Source organism: Drosophila gunungcola, chromosome 3R (assembly GCF_025200985.1).
Source record: "Drosophila gunungcola strain Sukarami chromosome 3R, Dgunungcola_SK_2, whole genome shotgun sequence".
NCBI classification, from domain to species: Eukaryota; Metazoa; Arthropoda; class Insecta; order Diptera; family Drosophilidae; genus Drosophila; species Drosophila gunungcola.
Window position 1 is genome coordinate 17,609,167 of NC_069139.1, and position 23,124 is coordinate 17,632,290.

The 23,124-nt window shown below is 38.3% G+C and overlaps 1 protein-coding gene across 15 annotated transcripts; it reads right to left on the reverse strand.

The window, feature by feature from the left end:
- Window positions 1-145: 145 nt before the first annotated feature.
- LOC128252088 (very low-density lipoprotein receptor) lies at window positions 146-22,771 on the reverse strand. Of its 15 annotated transcripts, none has more exons than XM_052979515.1 (13): window positions 21,096-21,251; window positions 19,722-20,246; window positions 14,757-14,897; window positions 9,202-9,321; window positions 8,985-9,101; window positions 8,088-8,210; window positions 6,582-6,808; window positions 4,406-5,818; window positions 3,812-4,010; window positions 3,486-3,662; window positions 1,296-1,429; window positions 1,069-1,230; window positions 146-806 (listed from the first exon to the last, which is right to left on the reverse strand). In XM_052979515.1, exons 2-13 carry the CDS (start codon window positions 20,104-20,106, stop codon window positions 774-776), a joined length of 3,231 nt encoding a protein of 1,076 aa, XP_052835475.1. In that variant the 5' UTR covers window positions 20,107-20,246; window positions 21,096-21,251; the 3' UTR covers window positions 146-773. The 15 variants fall into 15 exon arrangements, with proteins under 15 accessions (XP_052835475.1, XP_052835476.1, XP_052835483.1 ...); XM_052979516.1 differs by having other exon boundaries at window positions 21,124-21,246; XM_052979523.1 differs by lacking the exons at window positions 19,722-20,246; window positions 21,096-21,251 and adding an exon at window positions 22,180-22,771.
- Window positions 22,772-23,124: the final 353 nt, after the last annotated feature.

Below are 23,124 nucleotides of genomic sequence, written 5' to 3' on the forward strand. Positions count from 1 at the left end.
GATGGGAAAATTTTAAAATTATGGAAAATACGGACTTATGCTTCTGGCACATCCATCAAAAAAATGTATTTATTTTTCAGAAGGACTGACCTACAAACTACAACCAAACAAATTGCCATAAGATATAAAAATAGTCTCATAGGAGTATGCTACACATAAGTATAATCTGAGTTTATTATTCATCATATTTCTTTTAGTGGGGAAACATATACATATGTATGTACACTTAACAAATACAGTTAACAAAAGGCTAATACGTATGTAGTAATAATGGTAATAATAAAACGATTCTGCTCCTCGAGAACAGAAATATAATATCTCAACTCGCACTAATAGTAGATCATAAGCATTATGATCTTTCCGTCATGTTTACGTATAGTAATATTAATTTGCTTCATTTAAAAATAATGCACACTTACAGCTATATACAGTTTGGAACTATTTAATTTATAATTAGCAATTAGATTTTTCTTAAACTTCTCGTTTTCTTTTAAATTTGTTTCGTTTTTGTTTTTGTTTTTTTTTGTGATAGAACTCTGCGACATAGTATTTTGTACAGCATCCTTTGAGGATGCGCCTCAAGGTGACCCGCCGTCCTTGCCGTGCCTTAAAATTTTAAAATAATTAATTTACACAATACACAGAGTTGCTCAGTCTTCAGGCGTGTGTTTTTCTGCCACGGGTCTCGAGTCAGCTTTGGTCATCAACTTTTTCTAGTGACCAAGCAAAAGAATCCTCCAATCCACTTCTTATACGATTCCAATGGAATTAATCTAGTACGAGGATATGCCTATGACGGGTGAGTACTGAAAATAAGAAAAATAATAATAAATTGTATTTAAAAACATTGTATGCATTTGTATAAATTTAACCAACTAGATTTTATATAAAAACATTTCTTATATGTAATATATTTTAAGAAAAATGGTATAAGCTATACACTAGTTTAAAAAAAAGCTAAATAAATTCCAAATAGGGCACAAACTTTTAAAAGCTTTAAACGATTTAAAAGTCGTTTACTCTCCTTCTGAAATTATAGGTAAATTGGAAATCTGATTGAAAACCCACCTCCTCATCCATGACACTGGTGTGGTCGTAGATCCGTGCCGGCAGGTTTTTACGCAAACTGAAATGATCCTCTGTGGTGGTGGTCTTGCGGTAGATGGGATTCTCAAAGTTCATCGAGTTAATGCGTCGCTTGCTGCAGTAGCGATAGCCAATGAGCAGGAGCTGTCAATGTCCGGATAAATTGATTAGTTTTTCCCATTTTCACCGTGTCTGTGGACCCAGCTTACCACCGATAGCAGGACAGCAAAGCCACTGAGACTGGCTATGACCACCAGCGCAATGAAGCCGGAATCCGGCTGCTCGCTGGGCGTTGTGGTCTTTTCGATTTGGGTCTGGTTCTTCACAGGACGCTGGTCGGCAACTGTGGACGGAAATTGATTTGCAATCAGTCGAATTTTCAATAAAAATAGGGGACAGTAAACAAAAAAACATAGATTGTTTTAAATTAAACAAGAGATAAGTAAACATGAATATGCATATACCACAACCATAGTTCTATTTCGTTTATGTTAACATGCTGTAATATTCCAAACAACAAAACCATTTGCCTAACTTACTTTTCCGACCTTAATTAAGGATAACAAAAAAGTTGTAATTATAAACATGCAACAGCTGGAGTAAGTAAATAATCATCTTTACATTTTTATGAAACATATTTCAGAAAATTGTTTAAAAAACATAAATTGGGGAAAGTGTTTTATTTCTAGACATCCTACCACTTTTGGATAAAGGGGTAGACTTAAGGGCTAAGCTTTTTTCACACAATGGTGGGACTTAAACGGTACTTCACCTACAGCAATGATAAACAAAGGGGGAAACTGTATAAAAAGAAAACGGAAATCATCGCAATAAAAGAGCAAAGCGGAATAGGGAATCAACATCAAACTCCCAGCGGCTTTAAGCCCCCCTTACTCCACCTCTTCTCCTGAGATGCGAAGGAATTTTCAATCAAATCGCTCAAAGTGCGCATTTAGGCGCAAATAAACACTTAAACGCGCTCGCGCCTTTGATGGCAAATACTTTTATGCGCAAGAAGCGGCCTGCCGCCGATTTAGATTTGGATGGGAAATGGCAACGTCAATGGCAATGGCAATGGCAATAGCAATGGCAATAGCAATGGCAACCTAATGACATCGTTAACGCAGAGCATTTAATGGGATTTTGTCAGCCGTCGAGGGAGAACATCTTCTAGTCAAAACAGTAAAAGTTATCAACATTAAGTTGAGACGCACTTTAAAGCAAACACCCTCGGGGGCCGACAGACGAAACTCCCGATATTAACCTCATACTTTGCGGCCTGAAAATTGTGGACTTTCAGATGGCGGTGATGGGATGGTGGTGCTCCCTGCTGAGGTTTCAATTGCAGGGTCGGGCCATCGCCTGCCTACTTGCGGTTGCCTGCGATGCAAGTGGCTCAACTGCGATGGCATTTATGAAACTGTCAGGGATGGGGTTGTCCTCCCAGAACTCCGCCTGATGATGATTAATGTGGGCCATGACAAAGCAAATGTTGTGGCCTGGGTGCCGCAAAAGGGCTCCGGTTGAGTGCAGATCTCGGCAAGCAGTTTGATTAATACGCTTGCAATAAATCTGAATCTTTCACGAAAGTGTTTATAAACAGTGCGTGAATTGGGGCAAAAACAGTGGCAGAGGAAGACGTCGAATCTTATAAATTGAGAGAGGAAGTCACCGGGCTGTCAACCCATCCGAAAGGATAACTATCGATGCTCCCCCTCGGGTCTTATTAATCAAAATTTCCGCTGACGTCCTGCTGATGAAGTTTTCTTCGTTTCCGTTGTGTCGGCTAAAAATCTGAGGTTGATCGATGGGAAGATTTAGTGTGTGGGAATAATAACGAATTTGTAGAGTTGTTTGTATGATTTGCCTGCCAAAATTTGGAAGGGCATTGGTAAACACTTTTGTCATTTGAGGAACAATATAAGGAATAAATGAAGAACACAAATAAAAACAACACAACACAAGGACAATGAGATACAAAACCAAAAATGTATTTTCCACACTCTTATGACTATTTTTAACTTTTACAAATTGAACAAAAACATTTCACTGACAAATTTGTTTGATATTTTTTCTTTATATTCATTATGATAATAAATGTTGATTGAAAAAAAAAAATAGTTTTCTGTATCAAATAAAAACAAAAGGTCAAGAACTTATATTCAAATATTTTTATTTAACTTTCAAATAGTTAATTAATATTCTTTAATATGTTTGTAATTCTATTTCAAGTTACCCATTAGACAATAAGGACAAAAGGTTAACCATTAAGTGATTTTACACAGGAGAAAGACAACACAAGAAAGATATCTAAAACGACTTCCCAGACAAATGAGGACAACACAACGAAAGGTTCCCTTTTAGGGTGGACCCACACAGAACTGGGTTGTCAGGCATACCAAAAGTCGTCGCCAAAAAGGGCCACTTTGTGCTCAGCTGGAGATCATCGTTAAGTCCTATCCGAATGTTAGCTTGTCCCACTTGGACACCCGTGGGCAGTCTCCGGCGTGGAAATTTTGGGCTCGGTTTCGTTTTGCGGGCTCGCGGGGGTTTTGTGATGGAAGCCACGTAAAGAGCTACATGCGGGTGCAAGTCATGCCGGATTGGGGAATCGTTTTAGGGGTTTTAGGGGTTTATTAGTAAGCATAAAATCAAAATTAAAAGCCATGCTGGTTAAATTAAAAGCATACGGCAAAAGAGGTGCTAAAAGTTATCGAGTACTTACGATCCTCGACGCACATGAGGCCGTCGGCCATCAGTTTCAGACCCGTGGGACAGGCGCAGGATATGCGGGGACTCCTCTCGTTAATCCTGGGAGCTGGCAGGCAGAGATGGGAGCAGTGGCCGTTGACCGACTGGCAGTGGTTCACACCGTCCGGTTGGCGGTACGGGTGGTACACATGCACCACCATTGGATGTTGGAGCTATTAAGCAAATATATATATATATATTTAAGAATAGATAGGTTGATATAAAATGAACGCGCTTGACTATTATTAACTGTTAAACAAATTTTTTAAGAATGAATGCATATAACTTTCAACTTTTGTAAATTATAAGCTATCGCTTGGGTTTTAAAATCACCTCAAAAACTGCCCAAAAGAATGCAATGTAAAATTTATTTCATCTTTGGAAAGAAAACCAAGTGACTTATTGATTTTAAATAAAATTCTGCATACTTTTACACACCGTTTTAAATAGTTTCAAAACTTTAACGAGTTCTGTGGCACCCCCCTGTGTACTAATTTTTAAATAATTTTAACAAAAATCTAAATAAAATTAAAAATAACATTTTGATTTCCACATCAATGAGACTCACCATATGCACTGCTGTGACGGGCTCCACATCCTCCCCGGTGAACTTGTTGGCCTTGAAGACGGCCTGTTTTTCCCAGTCGGTCCAGTAGACGTAGTCCTCGAAGGTGGTGATCGAGAAGGGATGTCGCAGGTACTCGCCGGAGTAGAGCACCTGGCTCCTCTGTGACCCATCATAGTTGGCGGAGGAGATGACATTGAGCTTTCCGTCCACCCAGTAGATGCGCTTTCGCACCAAATCCAGAGTGATGCCGTTGGGCCACTTGACGTCGTAGCTGATAATGGTGGTGCGGTGGGAGCCGTCCATGCCCGCCCTTTCGATGCGAGGAGAGGCGCCCCAGTCGGACCAGTACATCCAGCCCTCGATGGGATCCAGGGCGATTGAACGCGGAATGTCCAGAGAGTCCTCCACCAGGACCTTGCCCATGCTGCCCTCGAAGTTGGTCAGTTCGATGGTGCACTTGTGCGTGTCCGTGTAGTAGACGTGGTTGTAGATCCAGTCCACAGCCAGGCCATCCGAGGTCACCGAGGATTTGGTCAGCACCACTGTCTTATCGTTGCCCTCGTCTATTGGCGCCTTATATATACTCTGCGTGGTCACATCGCTCCAGAAGATCATCCCCGTGCGGAAGACAAAGTCCAGGGCAGTGGCTGCCTTTGTACTGTTCACTATGGAGGTCATTTCCATGTGATCTAGGGCTATCTTCCGGATGTCATGCCGTCTGGCCAAAAGGAGTGAGGCATGTCCTTCGCTGGCCTTGCATCTCGTGTGATTTCTGGGATCCCTCATATAGCCCGCTTCACACTCGCACTTAAAGCCTCCGATTTCGTTCACGCATATCTGTGAGCACTTGCCCGGGATATCGCACTCGTTGATGTCCTGGCAGTTGCGCTTGTCGGGGGACAACTTGTAGCCCTCGTGGCATTCGCAGTGGTGACCCACCTTCAGGTCCACGCACTGATGCATGCAGCCTCCGTTCTTCGATGCGCACTCGTTGACGCCACACTTTCCAGCCGGCTCGTCCTCGCCATCCGGACAGTCCTTTCGTTTATCGCAGACCTTCGACAGCGGAATGCACTGACCTCCGCCGCAGTCGAATTCACTGGTGGTGTTGCAGCCTCCTTGGGCGACACCCAAACTGAGGCTCAGTCCGCAGTCCCGCTCGTCGCTGCCATCGGCACAGTCCTTATCTCCGTTGCAGGTGAGATGGCCGGGAATGCAGCTGCGATCGCCGCACTGGTACTGGTCCGCCCGGCAGGTCACGTTCTTGCAGTTGGCCGTGTGCTCGTCGTCGCCGTCGGGACAGTCGCGGTCACCGTCGCAGAGCCAGCTGTGGTGCAGGCAGGTGATGCGGTCCTTGCACTGATACTCGTGCGGCAAGCAGGGCGTGGTCGTCTTGGTTACATTCGCACAGGACTGTAAAAGAAACAGGTGGGTAACAATCGAAAGATTTATAAATAAGTTATATTTAAACATACATTTTTCAGAAGTGGGTATGGAAGAATTTTCAGAATTGTATAAAATAAGATTAAAATATAAATAAATATAATTTACAGTTAATGACTTCTTTGCATCTTGATAGAAAATCAGAAATACTTATATTTCAATTGAATAATTTATTAAACTTATTTTTTTTAGAAATTGTTTTTTGATAATATATTTTGAAAATATAAATTAAATTTAATTTAACAAAACTATCTCGCCTTAACAAATACACTTGTAAGTCTTTTGAATTATACTTTTAAATAAGGTCCGGAAGGTAAACTTAAACTTTAAAAATAGTAAAATGGCAGACATTTTTTGGTTGTAGGGTTGTAGGTTGCAAAATAAAACGAAGGTTAGCCCAAGGAACCGGACAAAGTTTCCTGCCCTGAGTTTGGTAAACTTTTCGCAGCAGGGAGAAGTATGCAAGGAAATGCTTGGCACACCGAGGAAATTATGCACCCCAAGCAAGCATGCAAAAATGCAATTTTATGCGTGCCATGCGTTGACAACAAAAGCTGCCAAAGCTGGCAGGGCGCTGAGTTATGCCCCACTTGGCCATAATTCATGTGGCTTAGGCGAGAGCACCCAAAAAAAAAAAAAAAAATAAGCAGAATGACTGAAAGGGGTTTGGAGTTTGGGGTTTTTTGCTTAGCTTCCAAGGTATGAAAATTTATGGCAGGCATTATTCACTCACCCGCTCATCGGAGCCATCGGAGCAGTCCGGATCCCCGTCGCAGACCCACCGTTTGGCGATGCAGGCCCCATTAGTGCAGGTATGCTCCGCCACGGAATCGCAGGGAACCACCGGACACTCCCGCTCGTCCGATCCGTCGCCACAGTCGTCGTCGTGGTCGCACTTCCACCGCTTCTGGATGCACCGCCCATTGCCGCAGGTGAACTCGTCGGCGCGACAGGTCTGGTCTGCGAATTTATCAAAAATATTTAGGCTTACCGCACACAAAGGGAGCTGCAACAAATACCAGGCAAACAATAGAAACCAAAGCCAAATTAAGTGATGGGGAAGTTACGTGTGGAACAGAATGAAGTGTACTCTGTGGGCAAATACAGTGTTTGTGGAGATAAGGAAGAAATTAAAACTGGAAACTAGAAACCGCTTCGTTTTGTGACCTGTTAAACAAAAATCAAACCAAAAAAAATGTTTTTAACTAAATAAAGTATTTTAAAAACAAAAAAAATTATATTTTAGGAAAAACCTCAGTATCTAAGCCTTTATTTCAATCGGAAAAAAAAGGTAATTGAAATCAAACGGCAACATATAAGAGACGAATATAAATGCTTTTAAAAATTCAAAACAAGAATGTATACAGTTGGGTGCAGCTATCCAAAGCAAGAATTTTATAAAGAAAATCTTGTATAAATTGTCATTTTAACCTAAATGATTTGGAGTCTCTAAAAGCCAACATTTGTTTTCAGAATTAGAAACATTATCACAGGTAATCGAAATCAAAAATCACCATATAGCACGAATATAAATGATTTTACAAAATTTAAAGCAAGGTCTGTATTTCAATGCAAGAATTTCATTGAGAAAAGCATGAATAAATAGTCAAATTTGATACTAAATGATGTAAAAGCTTTTAATTAAACTTGGAAAAAGAAAACACTACAAATCAAAAACATCCACACTCTCGTTTTTGCATTTCTTTACTTTAAATACAGTAACGATATGATATCCGCAATCCATCGGGGGTCATTGGAATTTTTGCACCAGCAAGTCGAATGCTTAAATGAAAGGGAACTAAAAACCAGAATCGAAATGAAGTGCGGTTGCCTCAATAGTTGGAATAAGTTAGCATTGAGGCTTGGGATGGGAAAATGGGGTTAGCTTTGAGACCAGTTGGATTGCGAACTAGTGCTGCAGACGAATGAAAATTAAGTAGCATTTATACAAGGATAGCTCAACCAAAACTCTGAATATAAGTTAAATGAAAGTAAATAGGTAAATTTCCACTGCAAGAGTTGGCAAACAAAATCTTAAAACAAACGAAACGTTGAACGGGACTCATATTAAATGTTTATAAATATTTCAAGGGAAAAAAATTGTACTTAAACATACATTTGTTTTTAAAATCAAATATCATTCAAGAAACTAAATTCAAGCAAACTAAATTAATTAAATGTTCTTTGCCAAATATTTTACTACTTAAAGTAACAAAAAAAATTGATAAAATTTCCTTACTGCAGTTGTGCTCATCGGAGCCATCGCTGCAGTCCTTGCTCTGGTCGCACATCCAGGCCAAAGGTACACATTGCCCCTCACCACTCTTACAGGCGTATTCATCCGGTGAGCAGGTGCGGGCTCCTATCGAAATCGATGTGCAGCATTTATTAAAATGGTAGAAAGGAAAGAGAAAGTGGCGTGTTGAGCTGTCATTACTTTCATTGCACTACGCATACGCCGTGTGTAACCGTCGAAAACATGACAATAAATTCATTTATCCCAGCCCTAAACTGTTAAAGGACAAAAATATTGCAAAATATTCCATTATCTTTGGGACTTTTCTAAATGTTTATGAATTACAACTTTATCAAGTTGTATTATATTAGATTTAATATCTTAATGTAACTTGGACATAACAAATTTTTTCAAATTTGTAATAAAGGTTCAAAATGGAAATTTTTAAAATTTTAACTTTTTACTTTACTAAATTTTACTGCAGATAAGCCATGACAACGGTGCTTACTTGTCTGTGGGCGGGTATTAAGCGAATTTCATGCGATGTTGCCCGGGCGCCAGCGAAAACGCGTCGAATACTTGTTGTCAAGGGCCGCCGCAACTGAGTACACAATACATACGCGCACTTCGGCACACACAAGTGTGCACTCTCAATGCTCGAAAACACACACACATATGCAAGCACAGGACTCTCACTCTCAATGACTTGATTAAACTTCTAAACACAAGGGGGCGAAATTGTTGCGAAAATTATGCAAGCGCCACTCCATTAAGGGTGCGTATGAGTTATGCGGTAAGTTGGTTAGTGAAAGCGATTAAACGGCGGGTGGTGTTTGGTGGGTGGCATTGTGTGGTTTCGTATCGTATCGATTGCAAGGACAAAATGGTTTTGGGGCTTACTGCAGTGCGCCTCATCGGACTTGTCCCGGCAATCGTTGCTGCCGTCGCAGAGCCAACTGCGCGGAATGCACTGGTCGACCGTTTGGCATTTGAACTCGTTGTTGGGACAGGCGTTCACTAAACACACAATCGAAATAGTCGTCGGTTAGCTGGTTCATTCCTCACGGGATTCCCGTATGGATTTAATGCCCTCTTCCCCGGAGGATGAAATACTTACTGCACAATTCGTTGGCTTCGTCGGAGCCGTCTGCACAATCGCTCTCCTGATCGCAGCGCCATTTGTTCGGTATGCAGTTGCCATTCCCGCAGCGAAATTGGTCCGACGAGCAAGTGGCCTCTGCAAAAAGCAACAGAATCCGAGTTAAATCAGGCAATATAGCTGTTGCAAGCGAATAAATAAAGTTGAGAACATCTCAGTGATTTATTATGTGATGCTTTAGTTACTTAAGCATGAAATAGAACCACTTTGGTTTACTAAACATAAATAAGAAACATTTTAGCCCTGCCTTTTGTGAAATAAAAGGAATAGCTTTAACTATACTTAAAGGGTAAACTCTAAGTTATACATACTAAGATTCAATCATTTTTGCAGTTCGTATCTTGTTCCTATTTCAAAATAATAGAAACTAAATTCGTAATGTAAGCATTTCATTTAAAAGTTAATGTGCTTATAAGAATAGGATGTTCATATTTATGTTTACTATTATTTCCTTAACATGGCAAATTAATAAGCTATGAAATATATTTTTAAAAATTGTTTGTTTTTTATTTCTCCAAGCTAAAATTGCAAATTATTATTTTCACTAATTTTTTTAATCGTAGATATGTGTCACAGAACTATTAAAATGAACATAATCGGTTTAGAAAATATTTCCGTTTGTTTGGTCTTATATTATTTATTTATTTGTTAGAGTCTTATGTTCCACCGCAGTTGTATGTTTGCGCGGCTTTGAACTCTGGGGACGACCCGTATCAAAAACAAAAGCCAAACAAACAACCGTGGGAATAGGGGCCACTCAGAAATATGCGCGTGTTTATGAGTTTATGTTTGGCCACACCCACCGCCCACATCTCACACGCACACACACATATTTATTTACACGCACTTGAGCACGTGCTGAGCAAGGAAAATACCCCAGAAAGACAAACAAAAAGAGCGCTGCAATAGCTTTTCAATGCCACTCCAAGGGCCAGCAAAATGTGTCATTTTATACCGCGTGTGTTCATATATGTATATATATATATATATATACATATGGGATACGTGTATGGCTTGTAATCGGATTAGACGGTTCTTGAATTCGCTGACTTGTTGCTATGAAACGCAGCTTTCCATGCCGCCCAACAGCCGGAAAAACAGGTCACAAAATTCTATTGCATACTATCGGTAAACAGTCCCAACAATTAGATATTTTGTGTGCCCTAACTTTGTTGTGTGAATTGTTGCCAGGCATTTGGAAAATTCTTCGGGCAGTTTAAGCTATTTTTACGGCCTCAATATTATAGAATTCCAAACATTTTGGTGTAAATGTTTGGAACATGCCTTGTGGCTTTTACAAATTGCTGTTGATTATGCAGATCTTGGCCAATGCCAAAGGACAAACGTTTGGTTGTGTAAAGTTTAATCAATTTTTATGCTTGTCAGGCCTGTGCTCGCCATATCAATAACATTTTATATGATTACTTTTCTAAACTTTTTATGAACGGAAATGAAATGTGGCATAAAAAAATGAGTGTATGTGTGTGTGTGTGCAGGCAACTGGCGAAAACAAAACTTTGATGTGAGCCAATATTTGTTAAAAAATAAAAGCAAAACAAAAAAGGCAAATATAAATACAAATTCACTGAACAATAAAAATTGGCCACATGTGTGACCCAAGCGAAAATATAACATATAAAAAGAATTGGGAGAAAACAAGTGCAGGGAGGAAAATAAATTCCCCACCAACTTTTTGTTCAATGATTGTCAATTGGATTTTATGTTATTTTCCTTGCGTTTTGCGTTTTTGTAATATGTGATATTATTTTCGGGAACTGCGCCCAGTGGGCAAATTGGTAATATTTGCTGATCGCCTTGGTCTCCAATTAAAAATCAAATTACACCAGTTTGTGTATCATGTCTGATATGACAGGACGAAACATTCATTGATTACATTTATGCAGCACCTCCCACCAAAGAAAAATGACAAAAATAAGCATAAACAGAAATATGAAAGTTGCGCTGTCATGCAGCATTTTGGAGCACAATTTATTTTTTTAACTAAGTTTAAACGGCTTTTCAGTTGATTAAAAAACTTTGGCCTTTGGCAGTTGATGCTTTCATGTATTCCCGCTCAGTCTCTGCTCCCTACCAATTTGTATGCAAATGTTAAGCGGCGCTCGAAAAAATATTCTGTTGCATGCGAGGCATAGCTGGAATCCTGCATAAATGCCATGGGCTGCTGAAAATGCGGAAAACTGGCGGAAAACTCCATGGGGAAACTCTGGATTTTTGTAAATCCAGATGATTGGGATTTTGGCATGTTTAATTTAAGTTAAAAGGTGTCGAAAACTTTTTGACCTCAAAATAGTTAAAAGTTTTCCCCAACTTCGACTAGTTTAACCGAGTCTTCTCAACAGTTAGGTGTTTACTATTGGGACTCAACCTAGTCTGATAAAAGACATGGTAGCCACACAACAGAGTTTTAAAAAGCGCCTAAAACTTAAAGACTTTCTGCTCAATTGACTCAAAACATTAAAGCTATATTAAAAAATATTTGTATCCAAATAAATGCAGCAATAAATATAATATTATTAAGTACTGTTTTGCATATAAAAAATATAAACGCAATGGATTTTAAATTGTTTTATATGAGAAATTCAATTAAAAAGTGCATTAACAGTTTGAAGCTCTTTGTTTATTTATTTTAGGTTTCTCATGTCCACAAATACGCTGAAATTATATGTGATATGCATAATTTATGATTCGTCTATATTTATATTTTCTCATTAAATAAACTTCAGTATTGTGAGAATATCCGTAATTATTGTTGTTCCAACATGTCCATAAATATATGCTTCACTTAATTTGTTGTATTGTCCTCGCAAATATCATTTTGAACCATTAATTCCCCAACAAACGAAATAATCACCATAATTATTTGCATACCATTTATGGCCAGAGCGCGAAAACTGTGGCTCTGAGTGTGCAGCAAACTGGCAACGAAGAGTAAATACCAAATCCGATCCATTTTGTGATTGTTTCCGCGACTTTCTCTATGTTTTTTAAAGGAGCTAAAGAATATTAGGCGATGAGTACTTCATATGACCAAGATTCGTGCTTATAATTGACAAACAGAACGCCTCCATTCTCAAGTGGTCCGGCCAACTTGCATAAATTGATTGCATAATTTCCGTACACTAAACTGCCTTTGAGCAGGACATTTCAAGTTCATTACGACCACAGCGGACAAGCAGACAGAATTTATAAATTGTTAACATCATATTCCATTTCGGGGTCAGACGGAGAAATGGCGGAAGGTCATTTAATGTTCAACTAAATGATAAATGGCAAGAAGAGCGGCTGTCTTGGGGGGAAGTGAGCCCCATCAGCTGTCACCGATTGACTTTGAGGATAAGTCTGGCCCGGACAGGCCGAGAAACGGGGACTTCCTTGGCGGTCCTGTGAGGACCCGGGCGCCAGGATTTAAATGTACTGTGCTGCTGGCGTTTTGTCAGAGATAAAACGAATCTTGGCAACGCAGACTCTGGCTGCTCACAGTCCGTTAAGCCTTTAATATTTTCGCGTAATTTGTTTATTCTTTTACGGTTTTCTTTTTGGCACACACTCACAAACTTGGCACACTTTCGCTGGCTTGCGTTTCACACGATTCTTTGAGTTTGTGGGGGTTCCCCGTCTATATATATATATATTATATATATATATAAATCTATATATGCAAATTCCTCTTAACTAGGAGGCAGTCCTTTCACAGTTTCACGCGTTTACATCCGTTTGGTTGAGAGGTTCGCCGCCAACTGAGTGGTTGGTTGCAGAGCGACTATCCTTAAAAACAATTCCGCCCAAAGTTGTTTGCAGCCTCCGCAGCAGTCGAGAAATCGAAAGCTTGCCAAATCCAGCGAGTCGAGTGCAAAAATTCGACTCAAGCTGAGTTGAATTCTCGGCGTTTGAGTGCTTTTCAAACTAGTGCCAAACTGGAGCATTACAGATTGTTATGAGTGCGGTCCTGAGTCAAGGATTGATCATTGAAATAAACCGGCTTATCCCTCTGACATATAAAAATATTTATATTTCTAACAATTTTTATTTTTTGTTGCTTGCAAAAAAAGATTATCTTATTGAAAAAAATCTTTAAAATTTGGTTCATTTTATCATTATCAAAAATTTAAAAACCAATCAAATTCATTATAATAATGCAGTATATTAACATATTCAAATTTAAATATAATATATCAACTAAACAGAAAACCACCCCCTTGACATATTTTACGCTGTGCAATAAAAATACTTTAATGTCGCAATAACATACATAAGCTGAGATAATGCAGCCTCTGAAGTGTATTTAGCATAATAACATTCAGCATTCTTCGGGAAATTCAAGCTCTCTCTTATCGAATTCCCCAAGTTCACCAGAAATGCAATTTTTTTGCTGCCTCATCCCCGCTTATTATCTATTTTTTTCAGGGGAAATAATTTTTGCTCCACCAGGGAGTTATATAAAACAATTGCTATATGCGTCTTCAGAATCCCAAAAATGGATGAACTCGTTTCGATGGCTCGGCTTTCGATCTCTGGCACAACTGTCAGTTGGGCGATAAAGCCGAATCAGAGCAGACGACCTCACATAGTTTCCTTTTTCGATCGGGCCGCATATAAGTCGCAAAAGTCTCGTGCGACGCAAAATGATAAATCGGCAGACAGCGACAAGAAAAATTGCTGATGCAACCGAGCAGCATGCCGCAGTCAGCTAAATGCTAAATGCTAAGTGCGTTGCAGTTGCAAGTGCATCGAGATACACAGATACAAAGATACCCGCGGCGAGGGAATGCCATGGCACAGTTTTTGGTCAGCAGTCAGCGACAATTGCGATGCGTAAATGTTGCAAACTAGTTTCAGTTTCCATTTCGATGGCCGTTTCAGGTTTGATTCAAACAAAAGGAAAACCGACAAATGCCCCACAGCTGACCATGCCAAATTATGCGGACTTCACTGTGCACGTTCTATTGCAGCGACCGCCTGGAAGTATGCAATCAAAAGCTTCGCTTAAATTGCGATTGTCAGAGCTTCACTTCTGTTACTATCAAATCATACTAAGTTTAATGTCCTGCTCTTAACTCCACTTTTAATTTTGTTTCATACTAAACAATAAATTTAAAAATTAAAAAAAATTTATTTGATCAATCGCTATTATTAAATCTAATCATTAAACATAAAAGTAATGCTGTGTCAAAATTAAATTCGACCAAACAAATCTAATGTAAATAAACAAATAATAATTAAGCAAATTTATGCGATACGAATTAGGAATAAGTCAACCCATTTGGCTTGTGTCATTTTCAATGAGCCATAATAAATCTGTATAACACAACAAAATAATAAAAGCTTGAAATTAAATATTGTACTGAGGCTAAGTGAGCTGTTTATTGCTTAAAAGTTATACTTAATAAGCCACTAAAATATGACAAAACATTTAGCTTAGTTTAAAAATGGTTTGGATAATTTCTTAGGTTCTTCCCTGTTAACATAAATGAAACGAAATAAGTAAAACTTACCTATAAACTTGCACTCTTTAATCTGCTCATCACTGTGATCCTTGCAGTCCGCATCGCCATCGCAGACAAATCGAATTGGAATGCAGTCGCCACTCCGGCACTGGAACTGCTTCTCATCGCACTTGGCCTCCAGAGATTGCCCTGCAACACAAACAGATCCTGATTTAGATGGGCAAACAATCGCTTAAAGCTAATTATAACGACTCGGAGTTACGGACTTACGGGCTTTGGGGCCACTTGCTCACAGCAAACTTTTCTCATTAAAGGGAAAAATAACAAAAGCTCAAATTGATTAGGGCTAAAAACTTCAGAAACAATCACCAGCAGACGCACAGACATACATATCCGCCTGCGTGCATATGTGTGAGTGTGACAAGTAATTTGCATACTAAACGATAAACGAAAGGAGGATAAGAGGGGCTTTTAATCAACAGAAAAGCCTCAAACAAAATGGATCACAAAGTTTTTGGTCTCCTCCCTCAAAACTCCGACCCCCGACGCCCTTGAAAATATGCAATCCACATATTCAAAACAAAACAAGCCATCAGGCAGGCAGAAAAACCCAAGGAATGTCAACAGTCTTACACCAAAAAAAAAAAAAAAAATGCCTTGAAATGGGCAATTTTGTATCAGATATTAATGTCATTACAAAAACCAATTTGGTAGACGTCAAAGATTGGTCTTTGTTAAATTTATTTTAAAATGTTTTTAAGTATTTTAAGTCTAGAAATAGTTATATGCAAAAAAGCAGAAAAACTTGCACCCAATTCATAAGTTTTACGTCTTTTATTTTTATTTTTAAAAGTATCTTTCTGTAAGACTTTGACTGTGTAAAAATATTATGTATTATCAATGTTTTTTCTGTGTAAGAACCTAAAACGAAATTGTGACATCTTAAAAAAAAAATGAATGTAATAGATTGCCATTGAACAAACAGAAAGCCAGAAAAAGCGATAATAAAGGAGGGATAAATGCTGAAGTGGAACCGTTTGAGAAGGGTTTTCCTATCCCGCCTGCAGATGACAGCTGTTCACTTGATCCATTCACCATTCACATGACCTCCTCCTCCTGGCGATCCATCACACGTTTGCATATTTCAATAGCCCAACGTTTTACCATTTCCATTCCCATTCCCATATGCAAAAACTTGCTAATTGCTGTAATTGAAGTTCGCAGCAATATGGAGTGCGTGTGGCAAAATAAACAAAGGGCAATCTCCGATTGCCAGCCGTCAATCAATAAGGTCAAATCAATTCGATTTCGTGACGCCGCGCCGCGCTGGCTGGTCGGGAATTGTTTTCAATTATGCATGATGACAGTCAACAAAATGGTGAATTATAATTTGGACAGATGCATGAACATGTTTGTGGGGCAGATGGAGGAATTTCATTCAAGTAATTCCCGATGACGTCAAGCCTCGAGTTCCTTTGCCTTGTGTGGCGAGCAAATAAGTCCAAAAATAAATATTTGTTTGTGGGCTGGAAGAAGAATTTAAAACGGCATAATGGGAAAATGAAAAGCCTAGGCTCTCTAGACAATTATAGAAACAATATAAAAATTTATTTATGCTTCGTGACCCTAAACAGGGTTTAAAACAAGTTAGCATAAGTTATTGAAATTGATAAGGGTCATATAATGTTACGTTTATTTTGGTAAGAGCTCAATGGCGAATGCAGGACTTGGACTCCTTGACAAATTGAAAACAGGCTATGAAAACATATAATTTGTTTACCTATTTATTTACCCCTTTTATATTTTTCTATCCTATCAATAAAGTTCCATTGTTGCCTTGTCACATGCTAGAAGTACTGAGTTTAACTAACTTAATTGAACTAGTTAAAGTTGATTATTGATTACAAAGTTTCCGTATTTAAACGGACACACCTCAAAGATTAAAAAACAAGTTTAAATCAACATGGTAGCCAGCAGACTGTCTGTCGGTAACTTCGAAAAAAACTCAGACGCAGTGCGAGACTATGAATAAATACACATAATAAAATATCGAAAACCAAACTGCTTAGCATATCTAATGATTTCGTTAATCGCATAGCCAAAAACAAGTCCACACGCAATCCGGTTAGCTTAACCCAATAAACTTCACTTTACCCCCAAAAGATAGAAACTGCAAGTTGTCATAATCATCCGATTTTCACAACCAATAGGCTATCTATTAACAAACTGTGATAACCACTGCGAATCAAATTATTCCCGATAAGAAGTTATCTCATGGTTATAGTAAAGTGAGCAAGCACAGAATTGTTCATAATTGTGTGAAAAAAATAAGCATAGTTTGATAAGAATAAGGTCCAACAAGGTGTTAAATGGTGGGAACAATTTTAAATCCGTAATCTATTTTTCGATTAAACAAATTAATATTAATTAATACTACTACGCAGGAGTTGATAAGCCCAGCCCCTCGATCGCGTCAAGATCAAGGTCAATGGATTACCTGATGATTGTCTGAATGAATTGAATTTTATAAATAAAATGACATAACACGTGATTCCTGAGGGATGAAATCAGTAGAAAGATTGATTTGGGCATCGTACGATGCATCAACAATTTCGCCTGAATTGTTGAATCAATCAAAACATGTTTACTAGTCAACAAACAAAACAATTAAACTGCATCAACATCGAGTTCTCTACGTAAGATGAGCACGCCCACTATTTAATTTGTTATTGTTATTGTTTGTCGTCGATTCTGGCACAAGCTAGTTATATATGCTAGATAAATCTGTTGGCACAGCAAATAAATTAAAAACTAAAGCGAAATGGGGCGCAAAAATAAAATTTTAATCAAGTTCTGTCTCTCTTTGGCGACCTTGCAACATCGCAATCGAATATAGTTATATGCGCTGGCATATATCTAATCAAGCATATGTTAATTTTTCTGACAGCATCACTCAGGCGAGAAAAATCACAAGGCAATAAATCACCAGAGGAAAATTTCAACAGCTCGGGAGAGTGTGACTCTCTGAGAGATAAGAATGATATGATGTTCCATAATGGGCTATCTTATAACGCAAATCGACAGAAAAATAGGGGCTCGTCTCGGTCTAAATTTATAAGCATTTTCTTAAGCTCACACCATGAGGAAGAGCCCCTACGAATATTTAAATTTAACCAAAAATCCGCAGTTGGCGGACGAATTTTCTGAACTACGTCAATTTCTTTTACAAAAAAAATCTAAAATGCGCATTGTTTTTTGTGAGAGAGTTAAGTGTAATATGTATCTTCTGCCAACAATTTAATTTATTTAGAGCAAAGTCCAAGAGTCCCAAGAGCTAAGTTCAAATAAATGTTTTATTTTTAAATTTTTGTGTTCTTTTTTGGTTTTTAAAAACTTTGATTGATTTACCGGTTTTAAAATATTTTCAAAATTAAATATAAGGCAATGAACTGCGAGAACAATATTAATATAAAATGTAAAATACTGTCACTCCACTTTGTTACCTTCAGAAAGTTAATAACATGTCTAGAACGTTTGAAAGACTTATAACGTTTTAAGACTCGTTTTATTATCTTTTCATTAATTTTTGATTTATTCGAGGGAAATACTATTGTTTGACCGCCCTTGATTGGCCACTTGTTGCCAAATCGCATAATCCCAGCGGTCGAGAAATGCATAAAAACAAATCGTAAAATTGACCGATAAGATAATCCCCAGTTCAGGGCTAGCACTAAACGCAAATCCCTATTGGCCAAAGCAGGTGGCTAGATTTGAAGTTAGATTTACGGCTGGAATGGCCCGTGCCAAAAAAAAGACGTCACAGACAGACACCAAACGCTTTTCTTATCTTAAAACCATAGAAGATATAGAAACACTGTGGTCAGCAAGGCGGAAATCAATGCGGAAGTTGATTAACAATTTTCGGATACATTAGTACCACGGTAACCGGCGGTGTGTGTGCAACAAGTGGCAAGTGCACTTTGGTATCTGTATCTGCAACTACATCGGTGTCTGTATCTGTATATGTATCTGTATCTGTAAAGCTGAACCCATTTCAAGTGCATAATGTGTGAAGTTTTTTCAATGACTCAACATTTAGATGATACCCTTGTCGGAGAGATTGTGCGGTTTTAAATTATTGTTGATGAAATTCAATATTAAATAATAATATTGAAAGGCCATATATTTTTGCCTTCATTTACGTTAAGTAGGTTTGGATGCCCTTTAAGGGGTGAAAATTATTTATTATTAGGGCTAATGAACTTATAAGTTTTTAAAAATTTCTTTATTTAAAAGCAGTTTTAAGCTTAACATTCTTTAAAATTATTAACATCATTTTCACTTACAAGGTACACATGTGTAGGGTGATAATTGTTAATGAATAGGCTATGAATAGACCATCAGCCAAATCATTAAACATTATCAACATTATTTAATTTGAATGTGTATACATATGTATAGTATACTAACTAAGCTGATAAAGCGCGTGCTGAAAATATCTGCGCTTATTTTTTAATTATAAGTTAAAAGATTTTAGATTTTTAGATTTTAAAAAGGAAATATCTTTAAGTAAATGGAAGAAAATCTATAAATTTGACAATGAAGTTAATAAATTGTTTGATTCAAAAGTTGTCTGCGAAACAAAATAAATTTTAACTTAAAATTCTTGGTCATCAAATATTTTTTAGGAAAAAAAAAACCTTGATCTTGCTAGATATAATTTAATTGGCATTACGAAGACGATCAATTCGCAATATATTTTATTTTTAATCTGTTAATATAAATTTGGAAAGTTATTAGCCAACTAGGCTCTTAGCTAGAGTATCCAAACTTCAATTTCCACTGCAATTTCAACCTCGCCGACGTCTGTGGTCTAAAATTAGCACATGCTAAGCTAAAAACAAACTTCGCACTTTCAGCCCCCCTTTCGCCACCTTCTCATTCTGGTTTTCTTGATATTTTCTTTGGTTTTTCAATCGCATCTCATCTGATGCACAGTTCTTGGGTTCTCACCTATGCCGAGGGGGGTGCCAATCTTTCCGGAAACATTCAGAAACTTGAAGCCCATGTTGATGAAGGCCCTGCCATCGAGCAGTTTGCTCAGCGATCCGCCCTCGTCAATCGGTTGTGGACTATGTGGGCTATGTGGGCTATGTGGGCTAGCTGCAGATGTGCTTGTTGGGGGTGTAATCAGCGGAGTGGGCGTGGCAGTGCAGCATTTGCCAAATCCAAGAATCAGCGTCAGTAGCAGAAGGTTAAAATTGGCGCAAGCGCAACGGAACAGCTGTTCAGCCAGTCTTTTGTTGAGTATCACTGGAGATTTTGGACTTATTGTTGATTTAATGGCGGGTTTAATGGTATCACTTGTAGTGCCCGTAGAGCGTGACTCTATGGCCATGGTATGGTATTTTGCTTTTCTATCGTTTTGCTCTTCTTTTGCTTTTGCTTTGGCTTTTGTTTTTGCTATAGTTTGTATATATATTTTATACTTGTTTTCACACTTTATCCTTTGATCTCACAAATAGTATTGTATTTACACTGTATTGGAAACGGGGAAAGAAGGGGTATGAGTTTGGGTGACCCTGGCCATTGGATTATCTAAGCAGGAAGCTTGAGATCTTCGCCAGAGATTATCTAATCGAAGAAATGGCCAAAAGAGCTGGCGTCAACGTAAAAATAAACGCAAGAATCAACGAAAAAACATTAAACGATCGCTTGCCAACCAAAATATAGAAGAAAAATAAATACTCTTTTTTTTTGCTCTCTTCTCATTTCTTATTTCGACCTCAGAAGACCGAAGAAACTGGTTAAAAATCGTGCGACACACAAAAACGCGGCGTAGCCGAAAAAATCCAAAAAGCACGAAAGAAAAATTAAGCAAAACATCGAGCAACAACAAATTTACCGAAAAATGCGAAGAGAGCGCGATGTTAAACGCATGAAAATACACAGCAAATCCATTCGTTGTTTCTCAATTCTAAATAAAACTGGTATATAACAAAACTCATAAAAATAATTTTAAAAAATATATGCAAAATTTGAACAAATTATTTTATATAAATATATCTCTTGATAGTAAAATAAACTTGTTATTTTCTGTGTACGCAGAAGCAAATGCATTTGTGTGTTGACGTTAACAATTAATGAAGCTGAATTAAAATTGTTGTTGAGCGTTCGCCACGCCCCCTAGATCGCGCACGTTTATTAATTAAATATTGTTTTTGTGGACATTTTCAGCTACCACGCGTTCACTCGCTCTGATAAATACAGTCTTATCAGTTATTTTTATTTTGATTTATTTTTTGCGGTGCTTTGAAGGTGTCTGCGAATGTGCGGCACGTGCTCAACGCGCCTTCCCAAATTTAGTTAAAACATCATTGCATTTACGTTTGGATTTTTAGAATATTTCAATCACATGAGGTGGTTTGTTTGGCTGATGGCTTTTTATTTGTTTGTATTTTTTTGTTGAATATAAACCGCTAAAAAACGTTGATGCCCGGTTCACACAGCGCGCTTATTTCAACTGAATTCACTTTGACAATTGGCCTGCGAATTTAAGCGAAATGGCAACGATTTTTAAATCGAGAGCTGAGAGCGTTGCCGTTTGCGATAGTGTTTGTTTTTGCACCGTCTCAAGGTAAGGTGGCCTTATCAAATTGACAAGAAAACGGCCAGACGCCGTCGAAGAGATGTAAAGAGAGCGATTCGTAGAGATCAGCTTTCTCTGCGATGCTGTCTTTTTCTGCTCTTAAGTTAAACGCTGATCTTTTATAAAGTGCTCTTAAGGCAGAACTATTGATCTGGGTTTAAGGTGAATTGCATAAAGATCATTGCCTCATAATACCTAAAGTTCTAAATATTTTAGTACTCAAAAATCAAAATTTTTTTGTTGAGAATTTAAAGCAATAGTTTTTTCGTATAAATACCGGTTATTTTGAAAAGAATATATAGAATTTTTAAGAATTTTCAATAGCAAACTTATCTCAATGTTGTAATATGCGCAATAAAAATATTAATTAAAAATACTTAACTTGTGTTTTGGTTTTGGCTTAATGACCTGTTTTGTTTTTATGCGGCCCTTATCGTACTACTTTCGAATAACTGCGTTTGATTTCACAACTAGACAGAATTCCGTGGAAATACATATGCTGAATAGGTATTGATAATTATCTTGTCGTTATGTAAAGATTCCACTTTAAAATAAAATATTTGTTGTTATTTTATACTCAAAGTGGGTAAATACCCCCGAGGAAGCAAAAGAAGTACTCAAGTGCTAACTTGTGTGTCTTTGACAGTGATATTTGCGAATTGAATATGGTTATATATACTTTTCATAAGGTTAATTGCACAGAAAGTGCATATTGTTCAGGCATTTATTTAATTGTGAGTAATTTAGATTGGGTTAGAAGTTATTTTGTAGATATAGAATCTTACGACCGTTATTCTGTAACTAAATAAATACAGTACCAACCTGGATTAAGAAACAACGCCAAGGATAACACCATCATCACACAGAGATCACTTATATGCATCGTACTGGCCCAAAATATCTTTCTCGGACCTTATCTAATGCACGCCACTTCCTTTTTGCGTTGCCACCGCGTTTATCAGAGCGAAAAGAACGATATTTTTTAATTAGACTGGACAAGCGGACGTGAAAATGGTGCGATAATCGTACGACAATTGTGACGTTCTGCATGGGCACACAGAAACTATATCCAGGTGTCAATAGGTGGAATTGCTTATATTATTGTTGAAGACCCGGAAGGTTTCACGGTGCGCAGCCCAGCGAAGACCAATGCGAACTGAATTGCCTTATGGCGATGGTTAAGCGGAATCGCAGCTCATTAGCATTGAAAGTGTGGCCGCTTTCAATCAATCCAGGTGTGAGTGTGATTGAAAGTGTGAAATTTGAAATTGAATTCGCGTGTAGTGGCAGGGATTGGGCAGAGTTGAATGACGTCGATGGCCAGCTGCCTTGCCAAACTGATAAGGGGCGGAGGAAAAGCCGCAGCCTACGGACAATGGGGTCGCTCGGAGGTCAGAGGCAATTGTCAGTGCTAAAACGCGGCATCTTCTCTTCATAACATTCATCGGCACTAGCATCATCCCAATCAAAATCTCAATCAAACTCACAATCAACATCAGCATCAGCATTAGCATCACATCGCAATCGCAAACGTCATCGGTTGTTGCCTGGGCGTCATCTGCATTTGTCATGGATTCTCTGGCGTAACGGGCCACTTGAAGTGGGCATAATTTATGATTTACGCGTGTAAATCATTTTTCAAGCACCACCCCCGCCATGTTTGTGAATGACAGACCTCTGTAAGCCCCCCAAAAATCACCGCCCCTGCCACCCATTTATTTTACAGTGCGACGCCGTTTCTAATTGCAGGCATGCATTCGAAATCGC

What these genes read in the sequence shown, in the direction of transcription:
- LOC128252088 (XM_052979515.1), bottom strand. Translation starts at nt 20,106, where the DNA reads ATGGCCATAGAGTCACGCTCTACGGGCACTACAAGTGATACCATTAAA. An exon ending in TGGCACCCCCCTCGGCATAG is followed by an intron (nt 14,898 to 19,721) that starts GTGAGAACCCAA and finishes TTTGTGTTGCAG; the next exon opens with GGCAATCTCTGGAGGCCAAG. An exon ending in CCGATGGCTCCGATGAGCGG is followed by an intron (nt 5,819 to 6,581) that starts GTGAGTGAATAA and finishes TTTCTTTTACAG; the next exon opens with TCCTGTGCGAATGTAACCAA.